Source organism: Caloenas nicobarica, chromosome 18 (genome assembly GCF_036013445.1).
Source record: "Caloenas nicobarica isolate bCalNic1 chromosome 18, bCalNic1.hap1, whole genome shotgun sequence".
Lineage (NCBI taxonomy): Eukaryota > Metazoa > Chordata > Aves > Columbiformes > Columbidae > Caloenas > Caloenas nicobarica.
This window is the reverse complement of record NC_088262.1, coordinates 12,598,746-12,622,463: the sequence shown is the minus strand read 5'-3', so window position 1 is coordinate 12,622,463 and position 23,718 is coordinate 12,598,746. Positions and strand designations below refer to the sequence as shown.

General features: G+C 57.7%; 2 protein-coding genes and 1 long non-coding RNA gene across 3 annotated transcripts; all 3 read right to left on the bottom strand.

Moving 5' to 3' along the window:
- Positions 1-5,832: 5,832 nt before the first annotated feature.
- On the bottom strand, positions 5,833-9,313 carry LOC135995992 (glutamine-rich protein 2-like). Its single transcript, XM_065647643.1, has 11 exons — positions 9,297-9,313; positions 9,012-9,162; positions 8,639-8,848; positions 8,257-8,388; positions 7,976-8,053; positions 7,528-7,692; positions 7,254-7,375; positions 6,865-6,930; positions 6,614-6,752; positions 6,328-6,463; positions 5,833-6,043 (listed from the first exon to the last, which is right to left on the bottom strand). Exons 1-11 carry the CDS (start codon positions 9,311-9,313, stop codon positions 5,922-5,924), a joined length of 1,338 nt encoding a protein of 445 aa, XP_065503715.1. The 3' UTR covers positions 5,833-5,921.
- A 10,314-nt stretch (positions 9,314-19,627) lies between these two features.
- Positions 19,628-22,536, bottom strand: LOC135996179 (glutamine-rich protein 2-like). Its single transcript, XM_065647958.1, has 9 exons — positions 22,421-22,536; positions 22,039-22,170; positions 21,758-21,835; positions 21,310-21,474; positions 21,036-21,157; positions 20,647-20,712; positions 20,396-20,534; positions 20,110-20,245; positions 19,628-19,825 (listed from the first exon to the last, which is right to left on the bottom strand). Exons 1-9 carry the CDS (start codon positions 22,448-22,450, stop codon positions 19,704-19,706), a joined length of 990 nt encoding a protein of 329 aa, XP_065504030.1. The 5' UTR covers positions 22,451-22,536; the 3' UTR covers positions 19,628-19,703.
- A 41-nt stretch (positions 22,537-22,577) lies between these two features.
- LOC135996331 (uncharacterized) lies at positions 22,578-23,157 on the bottom strand. Its single transcript, XR_010607253.1, has 3 exons — positions 23,079-23,157; positions 22,794-22,944; positions 22,578-22,630 (listed from the first exon to the last, which is right to left on the bottom strand). It is a non-coding gene; the product is annotated as an uncharacterized LOC135996331 (long non-coding RNA).
- Between the last annotated feature and the right edge of the window lie 561 nt (positions 23,158-23,718).

Here is a 23,718-nt window from a genome sequence, read left to right as displayed (position 1 = left end):
AGACAGGCAGTATGATTTCTAGTTATTCCTGAAAATGCCAGGGGAATTTTGATATTTTTCCCCTGTAAGGCTTGAAATAGTAGGGAGAGAGTATGACACAACTTATTTCCCCATGCCGTAGAGTCTTGGTATAAGGCTAAGATGCACTCCATCCCCTGTTAATCCTTGCGCCATCCCAGAGGGAAGGGACCACCTGTGCCACAGGCCTTCCTGGTGCACACACACCGCAATTGCTCTTCTTTAGGCTTTGCACTGTATATTTGATCCATTCTACCCAGGCATTTGTATCTCCATATCCTGTTTCTACTTCAAAGGTTTCTCTTAGATCTGATATTTCTACAACAGTGACAACTTTAGGGTCATTTGGCAGGACCCAAGGCCCTGTTTAGAGGCTTTTGATTAATTCTTCATTACGATTGTTCGTTAACACTTACATTTTGAACCTTCCCAGGGCATCTTTTCCACTAATGTCTGGTCATGATCCATAAACCCCACTTACTGAATCATCTATTCCCTGTATTGTAATTAGCAAAGGGTTGCACTGCAGGGACTCACATCCCAAAACCCATGCACTTATTTAAATAATCCTTAGACTCAGTTCCCTTCGACACACGTATTTGATTTCCTAACTCGATTGTCTTTAGCTCTTACATCCCCACAATTAAGGATCTGGTGAGCATCTACTCAAATTGTTAGGGAACCTGCAGTTTCAGTGTTGTCAATGTTAAGTAACCCATTTGTAAATTTTACATAATACAGGATTAATAATTCCCAAAAGTTCCATTTCATTTTCATCTCTGTATCTTTAGTCGAAGGGGGTCGTCAGTTGTCGGTACTTGCCACTCATCCTTGTCCTTTTGAGGTTCGATTGGCCCTTTAATCCATGTGTAATGAGGCCACTGTTTCTCAGCTTGTTGTACTGCTGTCTCAGTGATCAGCAGAACTTGAAATGCTCCTTCCCAATCTGGCTCAAGCTTAGTTTCCTTCCAGGATTTGACCAGGACCCAGTTTCCAGGCTGAAACTTGTGAGCTGCAAACTCTAAAGGCAGAGTTTGTGCTAGAAGCCCTTGGTGCCTGAGAGAAGATAGAAAAGAAGACAACCCGAGCATACGGTTTTTGAGAAACACATCCTTAGTTTCAACTGTGGGGTCCATCCATTATTTCTGCTCAGGTATGGTAGCCCAAACTGCCTTTCATAAGGTGAAACTCCTATATCCTTGTGAGAAGCAGTTCTGATTCTCAACAAGGCTCTAGGTAGACATCTAGTCCAGGATAATTTAGTTTCTAATACTAATTTTGACAATTGCTTCTTTAAGGTCTGGTTCATCATTTCTACTTTTCCAAATGAAGGGGGATGCCAGGGAGTAGGAAGATCCCAAGATATCTCTAAACCGTCCCTTAGTCTTTGCAGGATCCTGGAGGTAAAATGTCCCCGTTGATCTGAGTCTATATTTTCCACTATTCCATATCTAGGAATAATTTGTTTTAAAATCACTTTTGCTACCACTGACACCATGGCAGTGCTCAGAGGGAAAGCTTCTACCCACCCGGCAAGGTGATCAACCAACGCTAGTGTGTATTTAATTTGACCAGCTACAGGTAAATCAACTTGAATATTTTGAAAGAGTTGTGAACTTGGACTCCGCCCTCCTGCAGGCTGTTTTCTAAGTGCCTTTTTATTTATTTTTTCACAAACCACCCACCTTTCACAAATTTGCTTGGCTACAGTATAAATTCCAGTACACCCATGTTTTCATAACGCTATGTCACACATTGCTTGTGTTCCCCAATAACTCTCCTGATGTAAAATTGCTAATACCTCCCTCATGATTTGCTTATTTAACATTTCTCTACCATCTGGGAATACCCATTTCCCACCCTGTTCCCTGGCTCCTAATTCTTGGAGGGCTTCTTTTTATTTTTCATTGAAAACTGGAATTCCTTACGGGGCCAGGACCTCAAGCATGAGATGACTTATAGTTATTTCTTCAGGTTTTAAGGCTGCTTCTCAGGCCATTTCATCTGCTGCTTTCCCCTGGCACAAAAGGAGTTTCCCCTCTGATGTCCGTTAACATGTACTACAGCCACCTCTGTTGGTGACATCAGATTACGTAACACTTTTCCAAGTAGTTCGTCATGAACCAATTCTTTCCCTTTGCTATTAATTAGACCTCGTTCTTCCCAGTTTTTCCCAAAGGTGTGCATATCTAGAATCATTACAGATGGTACCTTCTTTTCCTTCTAACATTTGCAGTGCCTGAAGGACAGCTTATAGCTGGCATGTTTGAGCTGACCAGTTATTAGGCAACCTTCCCGTTTCTCTTATTTCACCACTGGTGGCACCTTCAATGATGGCACACTCACCGTGTCTTTTCCCCTGCATTACTCTTGAAGACCCAGCTATGAAGAGGTGCAGCCCATTGTCAGCTCTCCATAGGAAAGCAGCAGGGTTTCATTTCCTGCTTTCTTCCACCAGAAGAGCGGTTGCTGCTGCAGGTTGCACACACACACTCTGGCCAACCTCAAGACACTGGGTCTAAGAGCTTAGATAAGTGTGCCACTAGTTGTCACTTCCCCCCAGCCCACTTGCTGGTGGGGCAGTGTGAGAGGCAGAACAGGCCTCCGCTCTGTGCAAGCATTGCTCAACAATAACAAAAGCATCTCTGTATTATCAACACTGTTTTTAGCATAAATCCAAAACATAGTCCCATACTAGCTACCATAAAGAAAATTAACTCCACCCCAGCCAAAACCAATACAAACTTCCAGGTAATATAATATCTTTCAAATTTTTTCCTTGTCACCCCTCCCCCAGGCAATAACTGTGTTTCCACACCCAGAGCGTGTAAAAGATTTCTCTTTAATAAATAAGCTGGGGAATCTTCCACTAATATAGACCTTCCCCATACAATTTCAATTCTTATTATCACAAATAGGAATTTACTCATAATTGTCTCTCCTTCCCCCCTGCTACCCCATTTATTACACTGTATCTTCAGTTTTAGATCTTTCTAGGGTAGAATTTTGAAGGAATAGGGTAGCTTCCATTTCTAGTAAAAACTCGATGACACAACCTCCTACTTTACCAATTACATGCCCTTTTGCAATTTAAACAAGCTTCCCCACATAAAAAAACCACCACCAAAAACATTTTCAGCCCCTCTGATTTTCCAAAGCGTATTGAGTTTGCTTCCTTTAGTCATTTCAAATGGTTGCTGCCCTAGGGGTAAATATCCCAGATTTCCAGAATAATAGCATTCCATTTTCTCCCATTCTTTTACTTTTATCATCAACTTTGGTCTAAATCATCCGTGGTTTTTCCCTTTCCAGTCTTTATCTTTCACTTGCAAATTCCTAGCTAAAGCTGCTGCTAACAAATCAATCTCCTTCAACTTTTTGCTTCTCTTCCCGACCATCATACATGAACATGACCACACTCAGAATTTCTGCAAATTCTTCTGCCAACCTGGCACATGCTCTCTGAAATACTTCCGTAGATCCACAAACACACTTGCTACCAGTTGGTTACAAAGCCTGTCAAAATCTTCCCCAGTCGTTGCTGGCTTCTGTCTACATTCCTGCACTTCAGTTCAATTTACTTTCATCTCCTCAAAACCTGGAAAGCTTTTATCAGATTTTTAACCACTGTTTGGCAATTATCTCCATTTGTTTGATTATTATAATCTCAATTAGAATCACCTTGGGGCCAGGCAGCCCAGTTTCCCCCTGTCTGTAGGGTTAATTCCACATTCTTTTTAATGATCTTTTTGGACAGACCAGCTCTCTCAATAACAGGTTAACATCGGCTCAGGACGGATTATATCCCGGAAAAAAAAAAAAAAATAGAAAATGATGATGCACATCGATCCCCATCTTCCCTTAACTTTGTTTGATTTCCTCAATCAAATCCCCAGGGTCCCAGGGGTGATGGGTACATCCATGTAACACTGGAGAGCATTCACACGCACATCGCCCTCCCCACGCTTCGTCTCCTACACACACGCACACACACACATCTGCTGCTGGCTGCACCGCAAAATAACTTCAGCGATCCCAGGGCAAAGCCCAGCAAAAGCAGTAAGGACAACAAAGACAGTTGGGGAGGGAATCAAGAGGTGATACAGCGAGCAGAGCATAGGGTGTTGCAGAGACCAGCTCTGCAAGCACCTTAGTTAAATTACTCACAACTGTAGCTAAAATTCTTTCTCGAGGTTTTTATACTCGTTTTCGACCATCCTCTTTATGGTGGTCATATGCCAAATCATCTTATACATACCAGTAATTCATTTGTCCAGGACATCTGTTTTCTAGGTGATTTTTAGTTACAATTTGCCAATCTTCTCAAGATAAAGTCATTGCATGCGTTTCTTGACAAACTTGCTGTACCATAAATATTTTCCCAATTTTGCAATACCTTGGCCAAAGGCGTCCCCTTTTCTATGCCGGGTTTTATCTCCCATCACTAAAAAAATTCAGGGAGACCCTCCCGTTGAGTCACGAGGTTCAGAAAGGATCCCCCTACTTTCTAAACTCCTTCAAAGAGGAGTTTAGGTGTGGCTGGATCCAATCCTAGTCTCAGACTTGGTCAATGGTCTATGTCTAAAGGATATTTTCCCATTCTCACAAGAGACTTGAACCCCCTTTTATGTGCACTTTACACTGATCAGGCCTCACACTTTGTACTCTTAAACACGCTGCAGCAAGGGAGGGACTCGAACCCACGCTGGTATGGAGGAAGATTTAAACCCCCTACGGTTATTTTATGTACCAGTTTAGATCTTGGCATAGCCAATTGTCATTGGATCTGTATTTTGGCCAGAATAACTTCTGCTCTATTATGGGCTCGTTTGTCCAGACAAAACCACAATACTGAATCATTTTCTTTTTATCCTTAACACCTCTCCCCAATACCTTAACATCCTCCCTAATGGACTGTGTGGAAGAATGTTATCAGTGGTTTTTCCCTTATCCTCCTTAGGCCTAGCATTTTTCCTTTACATTTCCCATTCTGAGTCCCGAGGCTTCTCCTTCCGCCTCATCCCTCCTCTCAGAATGGCCCCGACCACCAAGGTCATACTGAACAGTCTGTTTTCTTACCTCGGTCCGTGCACAGAGTTGCCTGGTCGCTTGTATTGTGCCTGCCTTTAGGTAGAACACCCGGTGTTGCAATATCGTTATTAAAAAAATTGCTTTGCTGAGAGATTCTGCCCGAGCCTATTATATACGCAAAATAATTGTTTCCTACAGACCTGTATATGGTCAGTGGTCGAGAAGCTTCTCCGGACTGAGGCGTTTCATTAAACGAGGGCCCCGTTTGTCAGCCGAGGGGTGCGGACATGACCAGAGCGTCCATCGACTAGAAATTTCTGGTGCTTTCTCGTAACTGCAAAGTGTCGCGACATGGTGGCTGTGGGCACCCCGGGTCGGGGCACGAAGCTGATGCGTCCCCCCAGTTCTGGATCCCCCCGACCCTCATTGCAGAGCCCAGAGCAAAGCGCTCCCCTCCTCCGGCTGCCGACGGTCAGCCCGGCTTCTTGCACAGCCCCCGGTTACCCCCTCACCCCGCCCCCCCAGTTAGCCCCAGGGGGTGTTTTTCAAGCCCATGGACACCTCACCCTCCCCGGGGGGCAGGATGGGCCTTTGCTGGCTCTGCCCTGGTGCCCCCTGGTTTCCTCCCAGTTATCCCTCTGGGGGGACCCTGGATACCACTGGATCCACCTGGGCACCCCCAAAGCGGCTTTTTAGCCCTTATTTTTCTCCTGAAAAAGCAAACACGGCGGGGCTTTCTCCCACCCTGCCCCAGGGCCCCCCACTCAGACCACGCCGGCGCTCGGTTGCCCATCGCCATTTATTGCAGCTGCTGCCCGCTCTGCGCCCGGGACGGTGGGACCTGGGCCGGGACCCCCCGTCCGGCCCGGCTGTCAGGGCGTTGATTCACTGCGGGGGGGCTGGACGGGCGGCAGCAGCTTCGGTGCCAGGGTGAGGCGTCCGGGAGACGAGGCTGGTCGGTGCTCCAGCCGCTGCTGCAGTGAGGAGGGGGTGCCTGGGGGCGAGGGGCAGGGTCAGCCACACACACCCACAAACAGGGTCCTGCCCCCACCCCGAAGCAGACAGGCTGGTGTCCCACGCTGCCCAGCACCACCCTCGTGTTCCCCCAGCTCCCTCCAGCTCCACCACGAGGACCGGCTGCCCCAGCAGCCAGCGCTGCCCCCACATGCCAGCCCAGACCCCAGACCCCCGTCCCACCCTGCCCAGCTGCAGACACAGACCCGCCCCCCCCGGACAGCAGGGTGTCCTCTGTCCCCCGGGGCCCTGACAGGGCCGTACTTGGCCGGCTCCTCGAGGCCGTGGTGTCTGGGGAGCCCGTTTGCCTTGAGGACAGCTGAGAGCCCCCCATCATGGACAGCTGCTCGTCCTGCCGGTTCCCATCAGCGCCGTCCTGGCCCGACAGCTGCATCGCGTCCTGCCGGGAAGGGGAGAGCGTGTGACCGAAACACGGGGCCCCATTCCGCATCCCCCAGCAACCCTCCCCCAGCCAGCTCTCCCTGGGGAAACTGAGGCACGGATCCCCCCGCAGGCTCAGCATCCCCCTCCCCAGCTCCGTCATCCCTACCTTGTTGGGGCACCGGGCGATGGGTGGGAGCCGCCGTGGGGTGCTGGGCGGTTGGGGCTGGAAGCGCGGGGGGGTGAGGGTGTGTGGGCCCCCGCAGCTCCGCGGAACAGCGGGGTATCTGCACTCGCCCAGCCGCCCCCTGTGGGACAGGACACGGGGGTGCTCAGCGCCTGGCAGGTGGCACCTCATGTGTCACTCGATGCCAGGGAGGGGGCCGGGGGGTGCTCCCTGTGGCGGGGGGAGCTACTCACGATCCAGGCGCCAGCATGCTGAGGGGTCGGTCGCAGGACAGGCAATGGAAACCGGCCAGCAGCTGCCTGGAGTGGGGAGAAAAGGGCTGGGGAGCTCCTGGGGGGGCACAGCCCTGCCTACACGCCGTCCCCCATCCCAGAAATCCTCTGCACCCACCCCCCAGTTTTGGTTCAGGAGGGCTCCTCCCACACGTGCCCCCTCATTGTGCCTCCTCTGTCGCTGGCAAGCTGCAGCTGGCAGGAGCACAAGGCACAGCCGCTTGCTCAGCATCCCCAGGGGCGCTGCCCACAGCGCTCCCACGCCAGGGTACCACACCGGCACGAGCTGGGACAGCCAGCAGGAACAGGGCCAGCGCTGCCAAAGCCACCGCTGTCCCCATCGCGCTCACTTCCTAATCCCAGCGGCATCGTCACGCTCTGGCTGCAGCGCCTTCTCCTGGAGCTGCCCCCTCAGGCTCTTCCACTGCTCCTCCAGCTGCTGCCAGAACAGCCCCAGCTCCCGGCGGTCCGGCTGTGGACGGGTGACAGCCTCAGCCATCTACCCCAGGATGGGACATCGCGGTCCCCGGGGGGACAGCCAGGAGGGGGGACCCTCGCAAGGATGCTGCCTTAGGCTGCCAACCCCGAAGGTGCCAGTTCTGCGTGGAGGGGACGAGCCCTCACCTTGGAGTCCATCTTTCTCTGGAGCTGTCGCTGGAACAGGTGCCATTCCTGCTCCTGGCCCGTCACCCGGCTCATCACCTCCTCCACCATCTCTTTCAGCCGCTCCACGCTCGCCTCAAACTGGCTGCGACTGACTTTGTCAGCCAGGGCGGCTTTGTCTGCTTTCTAGCAACGGGAAAAGGCAGGAGAGCGGTGGGGCCGGGATGGAGGGACAACGGGAGAGGGAGGAGCGGCTACGTGGCCCTGTTCACCCCATCACCCCCGTGGGGTTGGTCCCACCAGCCGAAGGGACTCGTGGTCACAGGGGGACCTGGCAGGGGACCCGCAGCCGGTCTGGAAATCCTCCCTCCCCCTGGCTGGTTCTGCCAGCCGGCACCCAAGGGACAAGGGGTGTTTGTCACTCTGCCCAGGACCCCTTGGCTGGCACCAGGGCCCCTCGAGCCCGTACCTCATCGATTCCCAGCAGCAGCAGCTCCTCCTTGTCTGCTTTCTGCCTCTCCAGCCTCCCCAGGACCTGGAACAGAGCCTTCCAAGGCAGACAGCAGCCCGTGATGCCACGGCAGGGTCGGAGCTGCCCCCGGCCAGCCGAGCACACCTCTCCTGCCCACCCCATCAGAAACCTCCGGGAAAGGCATCGGGAAGCTGCGCAGGGCTGCCAGCAGGGTGGCAGGGGGACAAATCCCTTGGGGTCCCCAGACGGGGCTCTGCCTGGGGGTTACAGCCACCCACCTTGATGTCATTCTGATCCTGCTGGCGATTGTGCAGGAGGTTTGCAAGGGCCGAGCTGAACTTCTCATAGTCCTTCTGTAGCTGCCTCACGCTGGCCTGGACGCACTTCAGCTGCTCGTCCTGCTGCAGGGACTAAGACGCCAAGGCGGTGCTGAGCAAGGGGGGTGGCTGCCCCGTGGGGACAGACCCAGGGTATTTTGGCTGGTGGCCACGGGCTCTCAGTGCAAGCGGGACATTTGCTCCAAGGCCTGAACTCCCTTCCGTGCTGCTGACTCCGACAGGCCAATTAGGGGGGACAGCGAGGGGCTCCCCCACGTTACAGCAAAGCACAAATGCCTGGGGGGTCCTGGCAGCTCAAGCTGTCTACACCACATCTCCTTACCTGTCTCCTCCACTTTGGATAACTCGCCATGTTGCCGCCCACCTTCTGGGATAGGGACTCCACCTGCTCCTCCAGCTTCTCGCAGCGCTGGAGGAACTTCCCCAGCTGCAGCCTGGTGTCCACGTTGCAGACGGGGCACCCTGCGTGCTCCGGGCGCCCTGCCGGCTCCTGCCCCCCGCTCTGCGCCGTCGCCCTCGGCTCGTCCCGCTGCTGGCAGGGGAGGAGCAACCAGCTCTGAGTCGGGCTGGATGCCGCCCACCAGCCCAGGTGCCGTGGAGGCTCCATGGCCCCATCCAGCCAGGGGAGGTGGCCGGGACCCCGCCAGGACTCCCGCCGAGCCAGCGGGGCTGGGAGCGCTGCCCCCGGACCTCACCTCTGCCTGCCCCTCTGCCTGCAGCTTCTTTGCTGTCTCCATCACCAAGTTATTCACATACTCGGCCGCAAACTGCTCCAGCTCGGCCTGGGTCGGCTCCTGCTGCTTCGCCAACTCCTTCCGCTCTGCCTTGACCTTCTGCCGCTTGGGCCTGGCCAGCGAGACGGGGGCAGGGGCAGGCTTAGCCTTTGTGGGGGTGTCCCTTGCCTCCCAAACTGGGATGCTCCCAGACCCCAGGCTCCCTCGCAGCCCTGCGGGGTAGGAAACCCTCTCCCATCCTTTTACCGCAGCTGTTGGGTCATCTGGCCGCTGCCGTCTGCTTTTCTGCCGGCTCCAGCCCCCCTCATCTTTGTGGGAGCATCCTCCACCTTCCTGATCTGGGAACGGCGGTGGGGGCAGTGAGGGCACAGCCCTCTGTGTCTTTCTGGCACGGGGGCCCTTCGGCTGCCCCCTCCCTGCCCAAACTGGCATCCCCGCAGCCCCTCGGGGACTGCTGCCGGCTCACCTTCTCCTCCTCCTCTTTGAGGTTCCTGGCCATGTCTTGCAGGAAGGACATCTGGCACTGGAGGTTGGCCAGGATGCTGGTGATGCTCTCCTGGCCTAGAGGGACACGGTCCAAGGGGATGTGCTGTCGGTGAGGGGGTCTCACCCTTGGGGCCAGGCTCTGAGCATGACGAGCCCCTGACCCAGGGTGTCCCCACACCGAACAACCCCCGCCAGCCCCCCAGTGCTCTCACCTCCCTCCGGGAAGAGCCGGCGCAGCTTCTCAAGCTCTGCACCTTCAGCTTTGGTTTCTTTAAGCTGCTCCACCTGCTCCTTCAGAGCAGCGTAGAGGTGGCCGAGCTGCCCAACCTGGGAGAGAGCCTCCCGCACCTCCGCCTCATGGCCGGAGGTGCTGGTGGAGCCCGAGGAGCCCCAGGGCACGGCCGGCTCTTGAGAAGGGGGCATGGCCCTGGGATCTGCACCAGGGGGGACCTCAAACCCCTGGGCAGTTGGCAACAGGGTGCCCGCTGCCGGGTGGCCTGCCCAGGCAAGCTGTGCTCCGGGCAAAGCCGTGTCTCCATCTCTGGGGCTTTTGGCCTCCCTCTGAGTGCCTTCAAGTCCTGGCTGCACCCCTGGAATGGTGGTCTGGGTGCCGGGGGTCCCTGCCAGCTCCCTCGGGATGGTGGCGTGGGAGCTGGGGGACCCAGGCTGCCTTCCCGGGCTGGTGGTGTGGGCCCCAGGTGATCCTGGCACCAGCCCTGAGGTGCTGGCCTGGCTGCCCGGGTCCCCTGGCTGTGTCCCCAGGGGTGTGCTGGCCTGGCTGCCCGGGTCCCCTGGCTGTGTCCCCAGGGGTGTGCTGGCCTGGGTGCCTGGGGCTCCTGGCTGCATCCCCGGGGTGCTGGCGCTGGCATCACGAGACCCTGCGTGATCCGAGGGAGCGCCTGACAACTTCACAGGGGTCGCTGATTCCCCCTGTGTCCCTGCTTGCATCTCCGGGGAGCCAGACCCTGGAGTCCCCTGGCCGGTCTCCATCCCAGGCTGTGTCCCATGTCCCTTCGGCCCCAGTGCTGAGCTCTTCCTGGACTGCGTGTCCATGTCCACCTGGGTGGGCTCGGCGGGGGCAGACTGGCCCCCACTGGCCTCCTGGGAAGAGGAGCCAAAGGGCAGCAGGTTTACTGGCAGCTGGGCAGCCGTGAGGACAGACCCCAGAGCCCCCCGCCATGTCCCCAGTCCCTGTCCCCAAACCATCATCTCACAGGGCCAAACTCATGTTGACCACGAGAGCTCAAAGGCAAAGGGATCCCGGGGTCAGCCCGGCCATGGAGCCGGGGGGATGGGACCCCCACGGATGGGACCCCCAGCATCACTGCCCAGCACCCCCAACCCACAGGCTGTGCCCCGAGGCAGGAGGGCTGGTGGCCCCGAGGGAGCCGGGGACGCAGCCGCCTCCTGGAGCTGCTCAGCCTGGCAGCGTCCTGGGGCTTCCCCTGGAGCTGGACGAGCAGAGGGACACCCGTTCAGGTGTGGGAGCGGGATTTGAAGAGTATCCCCAAATGAACTGGGCCACGAGGCAGAGGGACGCTGAGCAGGGCTGTGCCTGGGGGCTGCGGCTGAATTGCACGGGCAGAGCTTTACCTCCCCTTCTTCTCAGCTCCCATGGTTCTGTTTTGATGGCTCTCTGATTCAAAAGTGCCTTAGCAACTCTTGGGACACCCTTCCCACTCTTCCCTCCTGCTGCCTTTCACGCTGGTGACACCGATGGCCGCGGGGCAGGGGCACAGGGTGACAGAACAGCAGGAGCATGGAGGGACGAGGGCCCAGCTCCCTCCCGGGGCACCAGGGGATGCTCACCAGGCCCAGCTTCTCCTGCATCGCCCGCATGTCCTCTGCCAGGCTGGACTGCGCCTCCTGCATCGCCCGCATGTCCTCTGCCAGGCTGGACTGCACCTCCTGCATCACCCGCATGTCCTCCGCCAGGCTGGGCTGTGCCTCCTGCATCGCCCGCCTGTTCTCTGCCAGGCCTGACTGCCTCTCCTGCAGCGCCTGCATGTCCTCTGCCAGGCTGCACTGCCTCTCCTGCATGGCCCGCATGTCCTCTGCCACGCTGGACTGCGCCTCCTGCATGGCCCGCATGTCCTCTGCCACGCTGGACTGCGCCTCCTGCATGGCCCGCATGTCCTCTGCCACGCTGGACTGCGCCTCCTGCAGCGCCTGCATGTCCTCTGCCACGCTGGACTGCGCCTCCTGCATGGCCCGCATGTCCTCTGCCACGCTGGACTGCGCCTCCTGCATGGCCCGCATGTCCTTTGCCAGGCGGGACTGCGCCTCCTTAAACTTGTTGATCTCGTCCCAGAGATCCTGGAGGGAAGCCCTGTCCTGGGAGAGCGGGTGGCGGGGTGAGCCCAGGGGAGGGTCCCTGGGGACCTGGACCCCGCTGTGCTCTGCTGCGTGAGCTCGGGCTTAACGCAGCCCTTGGTCTGAGGGCAGCACGACGGCAGCGCGGAGCCCAGAGGAGGGGGCGTCTCAGGGGGGAGCACCCGGGGACCAGCAAGAGCATCTACCTTGGAGATGTCCTTCTCCTCCTCTTCCCGGCCAGGCTTTTCCTTTGTGTCCTGGTCCTTCTCCTGCTGGCGCTGCTGCCCGATGATCATGGCCTCGAGCAGCTTCTGCAGCTCCACCAGGTCGACAACCCCAACCTTGGGTGTCAAAAAGGTGGCCTTCAGCATGTCCAACAGACTGACTGTGTCCATCGCTGCTGCTCTGCCTGAAAACGCTGAACCTGAAGTGGGGAGACAGGAGCTTTTCTGCCCGGAGGTGATCTTGGACAGGTGGGCAGCCAGCAGCCTTTCTCCTCTTCCTTCTTGCCACAGAAGGCGATCCAGTCACCAAAACAGATCCAAGTTCCGAAAGCAATCCAAGTGATGAAAGTGATCCAGTCACCAAAACAGATCCAAGTTCCAAAAGCAATCCAAGTGATGAGAGTGATCCAGCCACCAGAAGTGATCCAAGCGCCAAAAGTGATCAAACCACCCAAAGTGGTTCAACCACCAAAAGCGATCCCACCACCAAAAGTGGTTCAACCACCAAAAGCGATTCCACCACCAAAAGTGATGCAACCACCCAAAGTGATCCCACCACCAAAACTGATGCAACCGCCAAAAGCGATCCCACCACCAAAAGCAATCCAACTGCCAAAAGTGATTCCACCACCACAGTGATCCCACCACTGCAAGTGATCCCACCACGGCCAGTGACCAAATGGGCGAGGGGCACAGGTGACAGGGGACAATATAGTGTCTCTGTTGCCCGGCAACACCCGCCCCAGGAGCCAGCGGGCGCCGCCCTGGTCCCTTGTGATGGAGTTGTCCACGGGATGGGAGATGCTGAGGCTCCCTCCTGCCTTTCCCACTTTAACACCTAAAACGCAGCTGGTGACACCTCATAGGTTGCGGCAGGTCACTGCAGCCCGTGCCCAGATTCACAATACAATCAGACAAGTCATGGGGAAGGAAATCTCACTTTACTGCATTAAATACTCTCAGTTTTAATTGCAGAGAGAATGGTTTTATCCATGTTGTGTGCTAAATCAAACTCTTCCGACGTTTAATCGCTTCCTTTCCCCACGGCGAAGTTGGCCTCGGAGGTGATTCCCCTTCGCGGCAGATGTGTAGTGACTGGCTCACGTGTGCACCAGCACCTGGGAACCTGGGCTGAAAACAAGGTCAAAATGCCTGGTTTAGAATGCCTTTCCCTACAGTGAATCAAGGCGGAAGGATGTATTTTGAGAAGGAACTGTTCTGAAGGGATTTCTTTCGCCTCTCTTGACTGTTGGCATAAGCCAGTGGCTGTTGACCAGGAAATGTGCTCATCGCTTGCTCCCTCATGAACACTGTCCTGGCCTTTTCAGCTCGAAAGACATCAACCAGAGTATCTTTCCTGTCATCTGTGCAAGAATGCGGTTCAAATGTAAAGGCTGATCTTCCCTGTAAGCAGCACAAACTGCTCCAGAGACAGCTCTTTGCTGGGGATGGAGCTGTGAGAGAGGTTCTCCAGCTGGCACGGCTGCCTCACTTCTGAAACATGGGCAATCTTTTGCTGGGATTCCCACCTCTCAGCCTGATGGCACTGACATCTCCTCTGATGCTTCAGAAACAGCGCTGGTATCTACACAGCCATTGCGAGATCCTTTTGCGCTGTGAGCTGAAGTTGCTCCGTAGCTGAAAGGGGGACCCCAGCACAGAAAACAGGCCCAATGGTGTCAGAAAGTCAGCTGTCTCTAGATCATTAAACCTATGGATCTTTATCCTCTGGAACACATATATGAAAAGGGAGACATTAACTTGTTCTTCATTTCTTGCTGGAAGCAGCGAGGGTGTCTCAGGGAAGCGTCAGAGTTCCTTGGGTCGCTGGACTCCAGGGTGAGATGGGAGGTCACGCAAGTAGCACAGAATCCCCCATCTTTCGTGCCAGGGCTGCGATGATTCCTCTGAGAGTGAACCCCACATCACCGAGAAAGCCTGTTCTTAGAGATGGCCAAGTTCGGAGCAGCGGTGTCACACGGGAGGTGTGAGTCACACAAGGAAGAGTTCCAGGGGATGCAGCGTGTCCCCAGATGGTTTTTGCCAGCGCTGACTGAGGAAGAGGCGTTCTGTCCAGGGACCTCTGGAGAGATATCTCCAGGCAGAGCAAGACATTGCGGGGCAACAGCCCCTCTCAAACCCCGTTTTTCCACCCCAAGTGGCCGTACTGCAATGGGCAAGCCTTCGTCCCGGGCCAGAGGTGGTGGATCCAGATGTCATGGCTTGTTCATGGGAGGATCTTTTTGTGTCAGCCACCTCCTGTGTTTCGCCACGCATTTTTCCCTGTCAACGACTTTAATTTCTTTTCCCTCTACACTCTCCTCCGCTTTTGCCGAGGAGAACAGATGCCAACACTCTATTCCAGCCTTACGAGATCTTGCAGACTTCTCCTCTGCTGTCTGTGCTGCTGGTGGTTGCCTTCTACTGCCCCTGATTCATCTTGAAGACTAATTCCTGGCAGATTTGGGTGGTGCTGCTGAGCAACACTCTTGGCTTTTTGCTGCTGCTCAGTAGGACATCTACAAGAAAGCAGGTATCAAAAACCTCTCAGTTCTTGTGCTGAATTGCGTTGTGAGAAATCATTTAACTCCTCCTTTTCCTACTGAGCTCCTGGGCTTTTTGGCAAGACTGGCCTCAACAAGGGCCGGATCTGCCCGGGGGGGAGGTGGGGAGGGCACTAAATTCAGCCCGGTGCGCAGAAAGCAGGGGCTCTACCGGGAACCGCGTGGGGCCCGGCCAGTGCCTCGTGTCCCGGGGGGGCCTGCCTGACTTTCTGTGCCCTAATGGGGTGCGAAGCGGAGCAGGGGGACAGGCAGCTGGGTGAAGAGGGTCCTGTGGGACCCCAAAACTCTCCCCACCCATCGTGCTGGTCCTCATTGCATCACCCCGTCCCTGCCGCTCCCCTGCACGGGGCAGCTGGCATCAGAGCAGCGTCCCCCTCCCCAAACCCACCGCACCCCAGCGCTTTGAGCACCCTGGATGCTCCAAAATGTCCTTCGCAGCCCGAGCCGGCCCTGCCTGGGCTGGAGATCCTCCCCAGGCAGCCCCCACGTTCCGGGGGTGCCACCCAGACCCTGCAGCGCTGGGTACCCCAATACCCGCCAGAGCTGGGCTTCGAGCATCCCCTGGTGCGGGATGCAGCCGGGATCTCCAGGGATGGGGAGGCTGGCAGGTTGGGACTCCAAAAAACCACCCGTGACCGATCCGACACCCCCCACAGATGTGCACCCCAGCAACACGCCGGCCACGCCGCCCAGCTTCCCGGAGGCTCTGGCCACGTTCTCCAAGCTGCGAACCCCCGAGAGCCTGCAGAGCAGCAACAGCCCCATCGCCTCCATGGCCTGTTCCCCCCGGGACCTCCAGCCCCTTCTGGGCTTCCCCCAGCCAGCCTGGCTGCCCCCTCCTCGCCCACCGCCCACGGCCTCCACCACCACCTGCCCCCCCCGCCCGCTGCCCCCCCAGAAAGCCACGGCCACCATGGACGGCCAGAGATCAGCCTGGGTTGGCGGAGGTGGGGGGGTCAGGGAGGGTCCCGGGCCAGGGCGCTGGGAGCGGGGGCTCCCCCGAGAAACGCACTGGAAGAACTTTCTAGGTAGTATTATTATTATTTTGAGGGGTGGGGAGGGCAAAGCTCCTCTCCCCTGGCTCCCGAAATTCAGCCCAGCTTCTTGCACAGCCCCCCCGGACCCCCCATCACCCCATCCTCCCTCCCTCAACACCCCCAGGGCCCAGCACACGAACAGCCCCTGGCCTCAGTCATTCGCAAGATGATGACCCTGCAACACAAGGCGTTTTGCAGTCTGCCATTCAGCAAGACTGAATCCGTAACTGCGGTGCAGTGTGCGTTTCAAGGGCGTTTTGGCATTGATCTGTCAATACCAAAGAGCATTCATTGTTGGTACTGACAATTTGAGGAAACGAGCTGTATCCAAGGGGAAGAGCACAGTGCGACCACGCACTTGAGAGGAAAACGTGAGAAAAGTTCAAGAGTTTTCCACATAACATGCACCAGCTCCCTTGTCTTCCCAGCCAAGAACTTGGGATCCCTCATTCGGCTGTCTGGTATGTGTTAAAGTGACATTTCATCATGAGGCCAGACTGGTTGCAACTCATACAGGCCCTTTGTGCAGGTGACAAAGCAAAACATGTAGAATTTAGTGATGTGATGTTACAGAACGTGGAGGACGACAGCTTCTGCCACGTTTCATTTTTAGTGGCGAAGCAACGTTTCGTCTCATCGGTCAAGCTACCCATCACAATGTGCGCATACGAGGATCAGAGAATCCACACGAAACTGTAGAGCACAAGCATAATTCTTCAGAAGTGAACGTCTTGTGCTGTTTCCCAAAGAAAGGCCTTTTTTCGACGAAAACAGTTACGGGGCAAAGGTATCTGGAAATGCTGCAGAACTGGCTCTTTCCACAACTTAATGAAGATCCTGGTTAAGTCCTTTTTCGCCAAGAGGGAGCACCGCCACATTGACGCCTGCAGGTCTGACGTTCTCTAAATGCCTCACCCTTGGACAGGTCGCACGGGACTCCCAGACTTGGCGCTACACTCTTGGCTCCCAAGATCCCCCGACATCACACCCTGTGACTTTTTCTTGTATGGGTAGGTCAAAGACAGTCTTTTTGTGCCACCATCAGCGACTAATCCAGATGACCTCAAGAACAGAACTACGGCAGTGGGGACCTCAGGAGAAGACGACAATTTGAGAGGGATCTGGGACTTCAACTTGAGAATTCGACTGTCATCTCGATGTTGTCTGTACAGCAGGTAAAGGGAACGTAGAGCATTTATGAAAACATTATTAAAACTTGCTAACTCCTTAAACCATTTGTAAATTTTTGTGTAACTGTAGTGTGTTGCCATCGTGAAATATATTGCATTGAAACTGGGTCCATCTTTTTGAAACATCCTATTAATACACCATCAGCTCAAGCCTGACTACACAGACCAATGCTACACAACCCAGCAAAGCGATGACTTCAGACCACTTTCCAGAGGTGACGAACTGCACATCAACACTAACAAAAAATATCCATCCTGAAGAAGGCATCATGGAACACAATTCCCAGAATAAATAATACAAGGTTTGCATCAGCATCTTTAAAGCCACTGTAACAAATGCCATTTGCTTTCACACTGCTAGATGGCCTCCAAAGCACAGAAATCTGACATGATCTTTGGAGCTGGCACCTTGCCTGGAACAAGAGCAGCGCAAAGGCCAAATCGTTTCAAGGGGCCCACCGGGCCCCCAGTGCTGCGGCAACAGGACGCAGAGCGGCAGTGGTTGGTGCGGTTTGTGCCGCGGCGGCTGCTCCATCCTGCAGCATCGCGGGAGGTGCTCTTCGTCTTGGCGACTTGTGGCCTTGGAGAGTGCGGTTGATGCCTTGAGGTGCTGGAGCGAGTTGAGAGAAGGGAACGGAGCTGGTGAGGGGCTGGAGCACAAGGGTGATGGGAGCGGCTGAGGGAGCTGGGGGTTCAGCTGGAGAACAGGAGCTGAGGGGAGACCTTCTGATCTCTGACCTGCCTGAAAGGAGCTTGGAGCCAGGGGGGGTCGGGCTCTGCTCCCCAGGAACAAGCGCCAGGAGCAGAGGAAACGGCCTCAAGTTGCGCCAGGGGAGGTTGAGGTTGGATCTGGGGAACAATTTCTTCCCCCAAGGGCTGTGGGGCATTGGAACAGGCTGCCCAGGGCAGTGCTGGAGTCACCATCCCTGGGGGGGCTGGACAGATCTGAGATGAGGTTCTCAGGGATGTGGGTTAGTGCCAGGGATGGGTTAACAGTTGGACTCAGTCTTGAAATGATTCTATGATTATTGTATCAGGGTTATATTATCTACACTTTGTGGATAACACAAGTGGCACCTGGTTACAGCAAAACTCTACCAAAACTCTCTTGGTGGCTCTCTGGTTTCACCTCCATGTGCGGCTGCATCATGCCCTGCACACACCTCTGTCACCTCTGCTCACCCACGGGCCGGGTGCACAGAAAGGTCAATTTAATTCAGAATTTAATTGCAAAGATAGTAAAACAACCTCCTTATAGTCACCTTCATAAGTGATTTCACATACCATGAGTGACATCTTCCCATATGTTAATTCCCTCCCAAGGATCTGTGGCGGTTGCTCTTTCCCCCCCCTCGCCCTGAGAACTGGTGTGGCAGTTGCACCGGTGAGGCCCATTCCTCCCCCCGCTCCTCAGGACTGGGGCCTCGGATGCAGCAGCCAACGGCTCTTTGTGGAGACCCAGAGTCGGTGGGCAGGGTCTTCAGCAGAGGAGGGGCCAAGAGCGCCCACAGCCCAGAGAAGCTGAGAAACTTCTGGAAGGCCCACACGTGGGGGCAGGGCGTAGAGAAGCTTCCGGAATGCCCACAGCCAGATCTGAGCAGACTATAAGTGGGGTTCCAGCCGGGGACTCCCTTTGCGTGGTCTCCTCGGCGCTGCGGGTCTGCCGTGCTGCCGGAGTCCCTCCCCTTAGACAGAGAAACCATCTAAGGTAACCTCCCGGGACTGGGAGCGCCTCACCGCCGCGTTTAGGCGAGTGGTAAATGACTAAACATATGTTTTAATAATTCCTCGTCTGGGACAGACGAGTGTGAAGTCCTGGCCGCAGTGGCCAGTGTTCCTCTGTGCACAAATAGGGCAGAGAGGGCTGCGGTTTTGTTTTGTGAGTGCGTGTATGCACGCTGTGGATCCTCATTCTTATTTTGCTGTATCCCAAATAATCTCCTAACTTGATATCCGAACCTGTATCTTATGTTACGGAGTGCTAGCTAGTTGCATAAACCCCATCCCTAATCGGTTTATCGGCACTGTTTTTCTTGCCAGAATATCATTGTTTCTAGGGGGGGCAGCACACACTGCTGGGGAGGGCACTGGCCCTTGAGAGCCTCTAGCTGCTCTTTTCTCTCCCCATTTTTTAAAAATATATAAATATATCTAATGTATATAAATCCAGAGGGAAGGAGCAACAGCACAGAGGTGGGTGCTGGGTGGGGGGGTTTCCTAATGCCCCCCTCCCACCAGCATCGCTGCAGCGCGGCAGGAGAGGGAAGGGGAGGGAAATAACAAAAAAATAAGTGGCTGGAGGCAGCCGTCGGCACCCCGGATCATGGCTGTGGGGGACCCTGGACTGGGGGCACGCAGCCGCTGGGACCCCCCTGCCTCTAGATGTCCCAGAGCCCTGTTGGAGCCCCCAAAGCGCTCCCCTCCTCCGGGTGCCGACGGTCAGCCCGGCTTCTTGCACAGCCCCCGGTTACCCCCTCACCCCGCCCCCCCAGTTAGCCCCAGGGGGTGTTTTTCAAGCCCATGGACACCTCACCCTCCCCGGGGGGCAGGATGGGCCTTTGCTGGCTCTGCCCTGGTGCCCCCTGGTTTCCTCCCAGTTATCCCTCTGGGGGGACCCTGGATACCACTGGATCCACCTGGGCACCCCCAAAGCGGCTTTTTAGCCCTTATTTTTCTCCTGAAAAAGCAAACACGGCGGGGCTTTCTCCCACCCTGCCCCAGGGCCCCCCACTCAGACCACGCCGGCGCTCGGTTGCCCATCGCCATTTATTGCAGCTGCTGCCCGCTCAGCGCCCAGGACGGTGGGACCTGGGCCGGGACCCCCCGTCCGGCCCGGCTGTCAGGGCGTTGATTCACTGCGGGGGGGCTGGACGGGCGGCAGCAGCTTCGGTGCCAGGGTGAGGCGTCCGGGAGACGAGGCTGGTCGGTGCTCCAGCCGCTGCTGCAGTGAGGAGGGGGTGCCTGGGGGCGAGGGGCAGGGTCAGCCACACACACCCACAACCAGGGTCCTGCCCCCACCCTGAAGCAGACAGGCTGGTGTCCCACGCTGCCCAGCACCACCCTCGTGTTCCCCCAGCTCTCTCCAGCTCCACCACGAGGACCGGCTGCCCCAGCAGCCAGCGCTGCCCCCACATGCCAGCCCAGACCCCAGACCCCCGTCCCACCCTGCCCAGCTGCGGACACAGACCCGCCCCCCCCGGACAGCAGGGTGTCCTCTGTCCCCCGGGGCCCTGACAGGGCCGTACTTGGCCGGCTCCTCGAGGCCGTGGTGTCTGGGGAGCCCGTTTGCCTTGAGGACAGCTGAGAGCCCCCCATCATGGACAGCTGCTCGTCCTGCCGGTTCCCATCAGCGCCGTCCTGGCCCGACAGCTGCATCGCGTCCTGCCGGGAAGGGGAGAGCGTGTGACCGAAACACGGGGCCCCATTCCGCATCCCCCAGCAACCCTCCCCCAGCCAGCTCTCCCTGGGGAAACTGAGGCACGGATCCCCCCGCAGGCTCAGCATCCCCCTCCCCAGCTCCGTCATCCCTACCTTGTTGGGGCACCGGGCGATGGGTGGGAGCCGCCGTGGGGTGCTGGGCGGTTGGGGCTGGAAGCGCGGGGGGGTGAGGGTGTGTGGGCCCCCGCAGCTCCGCGGAACAGCGGGGTATCTGCACTCGCCCAGCCGCCCCCTGTGGGACAGGACACGGGGGTGCTCAGCGCCTGGCAGGTGGCACCTCATGTGTCACTCGATGCCAGGGAGGGGGCCGGGGGGTGCTCCCTGTGGCGGGGGGAGCTACTCACGATCCAGGCGCCAGCATGCTGAGGGGTCGGTCGCAGGACAGGCAATGGAAACCGGCCAGCAGCTGCCTGGAGTGGGGAGAAAAGGGCTGGGGAGCTCCTGGGGGGGCACAGCCCTGCCTACACGCTGTCCCCCATCCCAGAAATCCTCTGCACCCACCCCCCAGTTTAGGTTCAGGAGGGCTCCTCCCACACGTGCCCCCTCATTGTGCCTCCTCTGTCGCTGGCAAGCTGCAGCTGGCAGGAGCACAAGGCACAGCCGCTTGCTCAGCATCCCCAGGGGCGCTGCCCACAGCGCTCCCACGCCAGGGTACCACACCGGCACGAGCTGGGACAGCCAGCAGGAACAGGGCCAGCGCTGCCAAAGCCACCGCTGTCCCCATTGCGCTCACTTCCTAATCCCAGCGGCATCGTCACGCTCTGGCTGCAGCGCCTTCTCCTGGAGCTGCCCCCTCAGGCTCTTCCACTGCTCCTCCAGCTGCTGCCAGAACAGCCCCAGCTCCCGGCGGTCCGGCTGTGGACGGGTGACAGCCTCAGCCATCTACCCCAGGATGGGACATCGCGGTCCCCGGGGGGACAGCCAGGAGGGGGGACCCTCGCAAGGATGCTGCCTTAGGCTGCCAACCCCGAAGGTGCCAGTTCTGCGTGGAGGGGACGAGCCCTCACCTTGGAGTCCATCTTTCTCTGGAGCTGTCGCTGGAACAGGTGCCATTCCTGCTCCTGGCCCGTCACCCGGCTCATCACCTCCTCCACCATCTCTTTCAGCCGCTCCACGCTCGCCTCAAACTGGCTGCGACTGACTTTGTCAGCCAGGGCGGCTTTGTCTGCTTTCTAGCAACGGGAAAAGGCAGGAGAGCGGTGGGGCCGGGATGGAGGGACAACGGGAGAGGGAGGAGCGGCTACGTGGCCCTGTTCACCCCATCACCCCCGTGGGGTTGGTCCCACCAGCCGAAGGGACTCGTGGTCACAGGGGGACCTGGCAGGGGACCCGCAGCCGGTCTGGAAATCCTCCCTCCCCCTGGCTGGTTCTGCCAGCCGGCACCCAAGGGACAAGGGGTGTTTGTCACTCTGCCCAGGACCCCTTGGCTGGCACCAGGGCCCCTCGAGCCCGTACCTCATCGATTCCCAGCAGCAGCAGCTCCTCCTTGTCTGCTTTCTGCCTCTCCAGCCTCCCCAGGGCCTGGAACAGAGCCTTCCAAGGCAGACAGCAGCCCGTGATGCCACGGCAGGGTCGGAGCTGCCCCCGGCCAGCCGAGCACACCTCTCCTGCCCACCCCATCAGAAACCTCCGGGAAAGGCATCGGGAAGCTGCGCAGCGCTGCCAGCAGGGTGGCAGGGGGACAAATCCCTTGGGGTCCCCAGACGGGGCTCTGCCTGGGGGTTACAGCCACCCACCTTGATGTCATTCTGATCCTGCTGGCGATTGTGCAGGAGGTTTGCAAGGGCCGAGCTGAACTTCTCATAGTCCTTCTGTAGCTGCCTCACGCTGGCCTGGACGCACTTCAGCTGCTCGTCCTGCTGCAGGGACTAAGACGCCAAGGCGGTGCTGAGCAAGGGGGGTGGCTGCCCCGTGGGGACAGACCCAGGGTATTTTGGCTGGTGGCCACGGGCTCTCAGTGCAAGCGGGACATTTGCTCCAAGGCCTGAACTCCCTTCCGTGCTGCTGACTCCGACAGGCCAATTAGGGGGGACAGCGAGGGGCTCCCCCACGTTACAGCAAAGCACAAATGCCTGGGGGGTCCTGGCAGCTCAAGCTGTCTACACCACATCTCCTTACCTGTCTCCTCCACTTTGGATAACTCGCCATGTTGCCGCCCACCTTCTGGGATAGGGATTCCACCTGCTCCTCCAGCTTCTCGCAGCGCTGGAGGAACTTCCCCAGCTGCAGCCTGGTGTCCACGTTGCAGACGGGGCACCCTGCGTGCTCCGGGCACCCTGCCGGCTCCTGCCCCCCGCTCTGCGCCGTCGCCCTCGGCTCGTCCCGCTGCTGGCAGGGGAGGAGCAACCAGCTCTGAGCCGGGCTGGATGCCGCCCACCAGCCCAGGTGCCGTGGAGGCTCCATGGCCCCATCCAGCCAAGGGAGGTGGCCGGGACCCCGCCAGGACTCCCGCCGAGCCAGCGGGGCTGGGAGCGCTGCCCCCGGACCTCACCTCTGCCTGCCCCTCTGCCTGCAGCTTCTTTGCTGTCTCCATCACCAAGTTATTCACATACTCGGCCGCAAACTGCTCCAGCTCGGCCTGGGTCGGCTCCTGCTGCTTCGCCAACTCCTTCCGCTCTGCCTTGACCTTCTGCCGCTTGGGCCTGGCCAGCGAGACGGGGGCAGGGGCAGGCTTAGCCTTTGTGGGGGTGTCCCTTGCCTCCCAAACTGGGATGCTCCCAGACCCCAGGCTCCCTCGCAGCCCTGCGGGGTAGGAAACCCTCTCCCATCCTTTTACCGCAGCTGTTGGGTCATCTGGCCGCTGCCGTCTGCTTTTCTGCCGGCTCCAGCCCCCCTCATCTTTGTGGGAGCATCCTCCACCTTCCTGATCTGGGAACGGCGGTGGGGGCAGTGAGGGCACAGCCCTCTGTGTCTTTCCGGCACGGGAGCCCTTCGGCTGCCCCCTCCCTGCCCAAACTGGCATCCCCGCAGCCCCTCGGGGACTGCTGCCGGCTCACCTTCTCCTCCTCCTCTTTGAGGTTCCTGGCCATGTCTTGCAGGAAGGACATCTGGCACTGGAGGTTGGCCAGGATGCTGGTGATGCTCTCCTGGCCTAGAGGGACACGGTCCAAGGGGATGTGCTGTCGGTGAGGGGGTCTCACCCTTGGGGCCAGGCTCTGAGCATGACGAGCCCCTGACCCAGGGTGTCCCCACACCGAACAACCCCCGCCAGCCCCCCAGTGCTCTCACCTCCCTCCGGGAAGAGCCGGCGCAGCTTCTCAAGCTCTGCACCTTCAGCTTTGGTTTCTTTAAGCTGCTCCACCTGCTCCTTCAGAGCAGCGTAGAGGTGGCCGAGCTGCCCAACCTGGGAGAGAGCCTCCCGCACCTCCGCCTCATGGCCGGAGGTGCTGGTGGAGCCCGAGGAGCCCCAGGGCACG

Excerpts from the sequence above, each read along its gene's own strand:
- LOC135996179 (XM_065647958.1), bottom strand. The coding sequence starts at position 22,450 with ATGGCGAGTTATCCAAAGTGGAGGAGACAG. Across the intron at positions 20,713-21,035 it reads GATGCCGCTGGGATTAGGAA|GCAGCTGCTGGCCGGTTTCC; the intron begins GTGAGCGCAATG and ends TCCCCACTCCAG. Across the intron at positions 20,246-20,395 it reads TCGCCCGGTGCCCCAACAAG|GACGCGATGCAGCTGTCGGG; the intron begins GTAGGGATGACG and ends CCTTCCCGGCAG.
- LOC135995992 (XM_065647643.1), bottom strand. Across the intron at positions 8,054-8,256 it reads AGGATCAGAATGACATCAAG|GCTCTGTTCCAGGTCCTGGG; the intron begins GTGGGTGGCTGT and ends CTGCCTTGGAAG. Across the intron at positions 6,044-6,327 it reads GGCCTCGAGGAGCCGGCCAA|GCACCCCCTCCTCACTGCAG; the intron begins GTACGGCCCTGT and ends CCTCGCCCCCAG.